The sequence below is a fragment of the Vicia villosa genome, unplaced genomic scaffold (genome assembly GCF_029867415.1).
Source record: "Vicia villosa cultivar HV-30 ecotype Madison, WI unplaced genomic scaffold, Vvil1.0 ctg.001659F_1_1, whole genome shotgun sequence".
NCBI lineage: Eukaryota > Viridiplantae > Streptophyta > Magnoliopsida > Fabales > Fabaceae > Vicia > Vicia villosa.
In genome coordinates this window covers 357689-365392 of record NW_026705690.1, presented here as the reverse complement: position 1 = coordinate 365392, position 7704 = coordinate 357689, and the positions used below count along the sequence as shown (strand labels likewise).

General features: G+C 30.1%; 1 protein-coding gene across 1 annotated transcript; it reads left to right on the top strand.

The window, feature by feature from the left end:
- Positions 1-4396: 4396 nt before the first annotated feature.
- LOC131636193 (B3 domain-containing protein At5g06250-like) lies at positions 4397-6957 on the top strand. The gene is made up of 2 exons (XM_058906840.1): positions 4397-5288; positions 6589-6957. The coding sequence occupies exons 1-2, from the start codon at positions 4555-4557 to the stop codon at positions 6836-6838; spliced, it is 984 nt and encodes a 327-aa protein (XP_058762823.1). The 5' UTR covers positions 4397-4554; the 3' UTR covers positions 6839-6957.
- Positions 6958-7704: the final 747 nt, after the last annotated feature.

The following is a 7704-nucleotide window of genomic DNA, read 5'->3' as shown; positions in this document are numbered from 1 at the left end:
ACATATATATTCAACACACTGTATGTGAGCCTGAATTTTGTGACTACCCTATAGAGGAGGACATAGTGAATGAAGAGGAGGAAGAGTTACTATCTAAAATATATGAAGAAGTAGTTGGTCAGGAGGAGAGTAATGTGGCTATGGAGAAAGAACCTGATGATGCTATGGAAAAGGAAAATGATGCTATGGAAAAGGAAGATGATGCTATGGAAAAGTTAGATGATGTGACTGTGGTGAAAGATAATATGGGTTTGGATGAAGGTAATTGGGGTTTGGATGAAGGTAATGTGGCTGTGGAGGATAATAATGTTGGTGAGGTGCATGATGAGTCTAGTACTGATAGTGGAGATGACAGTGCTGATGAGAATTATGAGAGTGCTATGGAAATGGCATTTGATGATTCATCTGATGGTTTTGATGACTTGGAGGAAGAAGATTTAGATAATCTACTTGAACATGAACCACATGTTGATGGTGAACCAAGCAAAAAGCAGTTTGATAAAGATATGGAAAAGGATATGGAGGATGACAGTGAAGAACTTCATAGTGGATGTAATAGTGATGATAGCACTGGTCCAGTTACCAAGAAGAGCTACCCAATGTTCAATCTGAAGAAGGACATGGCCAATTTCAAATGGGAAAGTTGGAGTGTACTTTAGGTCAAGGGAAGAATTCAAGCAAGCCATAACTTTATATGCTGTCCAAAGTGGAATAAATTTGAAGTTCATAAAGAATGACAAAGTGAGGGTCAGAGTGCATTGCAAGGCTGGTTGTCAATGGGAAGCCTATTGTGCCAAATTGCCAAATGAGGATACTTGGCAATTAAGGAAGATTGTTGACATGCATGAGTGAAGTAGGGACTATAATGTTAAATTGCTGACCACTAAATGGCTGAGCAAGAGAATTCAAAACTCTTTGAAAAGCAACCCAAGGATGAAGATAAAGGATATAAAGGCAAAGGCTCAACGAAAGTGGAATGTGGGTGTTAATAAGACCAAGGCAATAAGGGCAAGATTCAGATGGTTGATGGATCTTTCTTAGGGGATTACACAAGGATATATGATTACTGTCATGAGCTACTTAGAGCTAACCCAGGGTCCACTGTGAAGCTTAATGTTGAACCAGTTCAAGAAGGTGTAGAAGATCAAAGACCTTATTTTAAAAGGATGTATGTTTGTTTTGCAGCATGTAAGGAAAGCTTCAAATTGTCTAAACATATCTTAGGTCTAGATGGTTGTTTTTTGAAGGGCTTATGTGGTGGGCAGATTCTTGCTGCAATAGGTAGGGATTCAAATGATCAGATGCTCCCAATTGCCTTTGCAGTTGTGGAAGTTAGAGGACGAAAAAGGGTATTTTTCCTATAAATTTATAATTGTTTAAGAGAAATAGAAAACAAAAATAAAAATGATTAAAGAAAAAATTTATACCTCTAAATGTTGAATTTTAAAAAATATTTATTAATGACAAATATTAGTTAGGAGTGAATGTTATAATAGAGAAAAATTAATTGATGTTGAATTTAGAAAAAAATATTTAAACCTTAAATATTAAAAGAAATGAATATGAAAATATATGAATCAAAGAGAGAGTGAGACTAAGATTTGTTTGGATTGAAGAAATCAAAAGAAGTGGAGTAGAATGAGATCGGATGCACTTATATTTTATTGTTTGAATTATTTAAAATTGGATGGAGTGGAGCAGAATTAAGTGGTATAGATTCTATTTCATATTCCTTCACTTTTGATTTGAGCAGAATGAACAAGTTATATTATGAACAAGTTATATTGTTCTGTTCTAAAATTTTTAAACAATTGAATGATTTCTTGATTGCATCCTATTAGATTCCGCTCCGATCTGTTATGTTTATTTTATGATATCCAATCATAAGTGAGTAATTTGTGGTGAGTAAATAAGTGTTACTTATTAGACCTAATTAATTTTATAGGATTTGAAAAAATATTTAAAGTAGTATCAAAATAGATTTATGTTTTCTCGTGGGCAGGGCCGACCCAACGTAATATGAGGCCTAAGGCGACTATTAAAACAAAGTTTTTTTTGTTCATCTACTATAATTAAATATTTAATTTTTAGAAGAAGTTCTAAGAATTTTTACTACTAAATTTTTTGATATCTACTATGAAACTAATGTTAATTTTGGTAATTAAATATTTACATTTATTTTATCAAAGTTGAATCATCTTTCAAAATACAAAATTAACTCTTTATACGGTGAGTCATATTGTGCATATTATGTTGATTAAAAAAAATTGTATTTTATAAAAATTTTATATAAGTAAGAGTAATAGAAATAAAAATAAATTTTTGCAAAATTAAAAATAAAATTATTTGAATAATAAATTTATAATTATTCAATAATAATTTATATATTCAAATTACTCTAGAGAAATAATATTTTTCTCGTTAATAAATGAAACAATTGTTTTAAAAAAATCCAAAAAGTTACTAGTTCTAATAAAAAGGGTGATAAAATTTTCTTATTTGTGACCCTCTTAGATTTGACCATAGGACCTTTAAAATAAAATATCATTTTTTACCAACCGAGCTAATAAGCATCTATACAAGATTTCATTTTTGAAAAAATACACTGAATTTTAATTTGTTGAGACTAAAAATACCTTAATTTTAATTAAGAGAAGAAGTTTGCGTTTCTCCTCACTAAATTTTCCTTACTAATTTAAATTATTTTACTAATATTTTTTCTAAAACATTAACATTACCATATATTAAAGTCAAATTGAAATCCCAAACCCTTATTTAAAACTGCAAGAAACTCGTGCATATGGTATTGAATTATCTTTAGCTCCATACAATAACTACAAATGGCGAAACAGTAAAGATAAAGTGCTACACGTGACATAAATACTATTCTTCCATCCTGAAGATACTACACTTTGGAGAGAGTTAAATGAATTAGACCTATATGAATGTACATATGTCAATTACAAAATACACGAGATCATGGACCACACTCTCTTTGGCTCTGTTAATCATCAATGACAACCCCTAGCTTGATCTGAAGCATAAGCATAAAGTGATTGGAAAGTAAATTAAAAATAGTAAGATTTGTACCATGTTACGGCATATGGTTTATCCTATCTAGAAAGGTTGAAATTATGAGATTTTTGGTGATTAGAAAACATAAAGTCAATGGTTGTTTGGTGATAATGAGGCAAAGTGAAAAAAAAAAAAAGAGGAATTCGGTGTGTAAATTAATTGGTGAAAAGGTAACTAACTAGGCCGGCTTTGATGAGATTGAAGGATTGTGAGGGAGCAGATTGTGATGATTACTTGGTGTGAGGAGAGAAGTTGGGATGAATGTTTATCCTTTACTTGACTTGATTTGTTTGCAAATTTAGTAACATATGATAACCCTAATCCTAATATAATCTATGTAATAGATTAACAAGTTAGTGTATTAATAAGTTTAAGTTTATTTTGATGTTTAACATAATGTTTAAATAATTTGATTTTATGTGATATCATATTTTAATTTTAATTTATATTAATACTTTCAATATGTATAAATTTAATGCAAGAAAATATCATTAAATAGTTAATTTATAATTTATTATAAAATAAATATAATAAAAATATTATTAATAAGAAAAATATTTTATTTATATATAACTAAAAATATTATTTAATAAATATCTAAAAGATCTTTTTAGTTTGTGATCTAAATTGTAATTTGAATAATTTATTTTTAAGAAGCTTTTTTTTAAAAATTATTAAAAATGAGGAGATTTAAATAAGTTTTTTTAATATTAAAACATACTTATCACATTTTATTTATCAATAAAATGTCATTGCTTGAATATTAATTGAGTAGAGTTAACAAGATCAATATTCATTTATTTAAATAATTTATCTTAATATCTTTATTTTTAGAGGAAATTACATCCACCTTCCAAAAGATTTATAAAAATTACATCAATAATTCTTTTTAATTTTAAAATATGTAGGAACATTATTGAGACCTATTAAAATAACATTGACATCCTCTATATTTTTTATGACAGTCTAAAATCGTAAATATATCTAATATTTATTTATTAATTGTTTTTTTTGTTAGTATAAATAAGTTTAAGAAAATTTAATAGATATTTTAAAATTAAAGAGTCATTTTAGAAAACATGGGTGTGATTTTTCCATATTTTTAATGCTAAATAAATATATTTAAAATTAAAATAAATTTTAAAATAATATTATTTACAAATACAAAAATTAAACTCCATTCAAATTCCAAGTACAGAAATGCTTTTTCTATTTTTCCTCAACAACATTTTGTCTTAATTACATGGGTATTATTATTTCAAATATTTCAATTGACGTGTATTTTTCAATCTCTATATATCTCCCCCTTTTCTCTTTCTTTGTCATATCTTCACAAACTCCATCAGATAGTAAGTATATTATTCCCATCCCACATCAAACCATACTCTTCACGTCTCTTCTCCATCAAACCATTCTTCTCTCTCTCTTTCTCTTTTTCTCTCTCTATTTCTTCATCCATTTTCTCCTCAAAACCACCCTATGGATCTTTCCGAAACCTCACTCTGGTGGACACAACAACAACATCATCAACACCAACAACAACCTATGATGTTACTAGAACCAATCCAAACCACTTCATGGCCACTCCACCACCACCAACCTCCATGGCTCACTTCACAAACCCATGAAAACGACGAAGAAGAACAAGAAAACGACACGACCGTTGCAAAACTCCCCGAAGACGAAAAGGAACCAATGTTCGAGAAACCCTTAACACCAAGCGACGTAGGGAAACTCAACCGTCTGGTCATCCCAAAGCAATACGCAGAAAGATACTTCCCACTCGGCGGTGGTGGCGCTGAGTCGAACGAGTGCAAGGGCTTGTTACTGAGTTTCGAGGACGAGTCGGGGAAGAGCTGGCGGTTCCGTTACTCGTATTGGAACAGCAGTCAAAGCTACGTGTTGACTAAGGGTTGGAGTCGTTATGTGAAAGATAAGCGTTTAGATGCTGGCGACGTCGTTTTGTTTGAACGACACCGTGTTGATAGTCAGAGGCTTTTTATTAACTGGAGGAGGAGGAATGGGAATGATGAGTCGGCGTATGTTAGCAGAGGGGTGGGACAGCATGGGAAAGGGAGTGATAAGAATGAGGTTGTGGGTGTTGGGTGGTCCAGAGGATTCTATTCTGCGCACTTGCCTTATCCTGCGCATCATCTTCATCAGCATCAGCAGGTTTTGCCATACCAACATGATCATTGTCTTCATGCAGGTAGGTTTTGATATCTCTTGAATGCTATCTCATCTTGTAGTTTACTTTCACTTGATTCATATTCTTATCTAAAAAGTAACAACTAATCATATACTAGCATCAATAGTCATAGTTATTGTTCTGGTCGACCTAAAGTCTTCGATTTTTTCCTTTTGAAAAATCGTCGTCTTGTTGAGTTGAGGTGTATAAGTGTTATATATAACCTATCTTTAACCTCGATTCTTAACTCTTAAGTAATTAATGTGAGATTTTCTTGACCAGCTCAGAACAATTGCCCTCAACAAAAACTAAAGGACAATAACTCTAAGACGTAATAACGCGTATTTGAGGTCAATCATATCGCAGATGTTAACAATTAGGTTATAAATTACTCTTTAAAATATCCCTAAATTTCAAACTTTTTGAAAAATGATTTTTATGTTGATTGTGATTTTATGTAAATAGATGGATTAGTTTCGGTCACATCTTACTTAACATTCACTTGATTCACATTCTAATTTAAAAAAGTAACTCATGTTTGTTTGCGCGTCAAAAACTCCTTCAAATGTGCGTCTTTCAAAAGTTAGAATTATTAGCTTCTTTATTTTCATAGTAAAAATGGCTTCAGATGTACTTTCACTATTGTAAACGTGAAGCCAAATATATTATTAATCATATACTAACATCATAAACCATTTTATTTTTTTCGATCTCTCAAATCTGCTTTAGTATAGTTAAAAAATACAACTGTTCTGAACTGACCCAAATAATCTCACATTACTATTAAATTATCCCTCTTCGAACAATTTGAATTATTTTTCAATCTATTTTGATTTTTATGTAAATAGATGGACTAATTTCAAATTTTTCATGGTAATTTTATTGTAAGCAAAATTTTTTTCACTAATTTTTTTCATTAAAAAAACAAGATGAAAAGTTACATTCTCATGGAAGTGCGTGAAGTCTACCTTCCAATTAATTGGGAGAAATGTGGTTTTTTGTTGGGATTTGTGGGAAGGCAAATCTTGTTTCATACGCGCCACATTTTCGTTCAATGTTCAATGAACGTGCAATTTCTTTCTCTCAAATAAATAACTTTTATTTTTTTTGTTTTTAACATAAAAATAAATTATAGGTTCAGAAAACAAGGCGGTGGTGTTTGGCTTGTTTTTCTTTCTCCTTCACATCATCCTAATCAGAATCGAATTTTGAAGTAGTTACATTTTTCTAATTTACTTTTACTTTACCTTTTTTTTTTTTTTTGTTTTCATATTAATAACATGATTATTGTTATCTGAATGCACGTGTTATAATATTACAGGTAGAGTATCCCAAGGACAGAACCAAAGGACGAAACCGGTAGGAAACAGTTCAAGTTCAAGGGTACTTAGGTTGTTTGGTGTCAACATGGAATGCCAACCTCAACATGAACATGAACATGATTCTTCTTCAACACCTCAATGTTCTTATGATAGTAATAACAATGATAATAATGTGCCATTAACACCATATCGTCAACCTAATACTTCTAATTCTAACCCTCACGTGGTACGTCACCAACCATATTATTACTAGATATGTGTACCACCTTTGAGGTTGATTTTTAGTTATTTTTGTCTCTTTTTTTTTTTTTTTAATTAGGTGTAAGATATGTTTAACTATGTATCGACTTTGTTAATTATAATTATTGCTAATATTAATTAGTTTATGCATTAGTCTTTTGATTAACATGAAAAAGGAATTGTTGTTGGTTGAACTTAGAAGATCTCTATTTCTGGTCTTATTTGTTGGAATGCTTGAAAGTTTGGTTTGTTTAATAACATTCATGTTCTCTTTCTACACGAGTTAGTATAAGAATTATGGACTAAATTAAGGTGCGCAAGAGTGTAAGAAGGGACATATTCCCGATGCAGTTTGGCTCTTGTAAGTTATAAATGATTAGAGTTAATTATCCAACATTCAAAGATTGATTTGAATGTATTACAAAAAACTATTATAACCGGCTAAAAGGTTAATGCTCAATTTATGGTTTATCAATAATAAATGTGGTCTTGGGTTTTTTCAACAAAAGTTAAAGAAAAACCATAAATGTATGGTAGTGTATATAGAATAGATATTTCTTCCGTCTCACAATATGTGTCATCTTCTTTTTTTTTTATTTGTCTCAAATTATTTGTCCATTTATAATATCAATGTTATATTTATTATATTTTTCCATTAACTTACCCTTATTTATTGTGTTTTAATTCATTTAACTACTCCACTACCTATTATTAATAAGGTTATTTTAGTAAATGACATCTATTTTATTATTGAAATCAACATAATTAATTATTTTCTTAAAAAGTGTGAAAATTTCAAAGAGGACACCTATTGTGAGAAGGGGGAGTAAGTAATAATTTAGTGAAATACTTAAACAAATTCATTTGCTTAAATAAAAA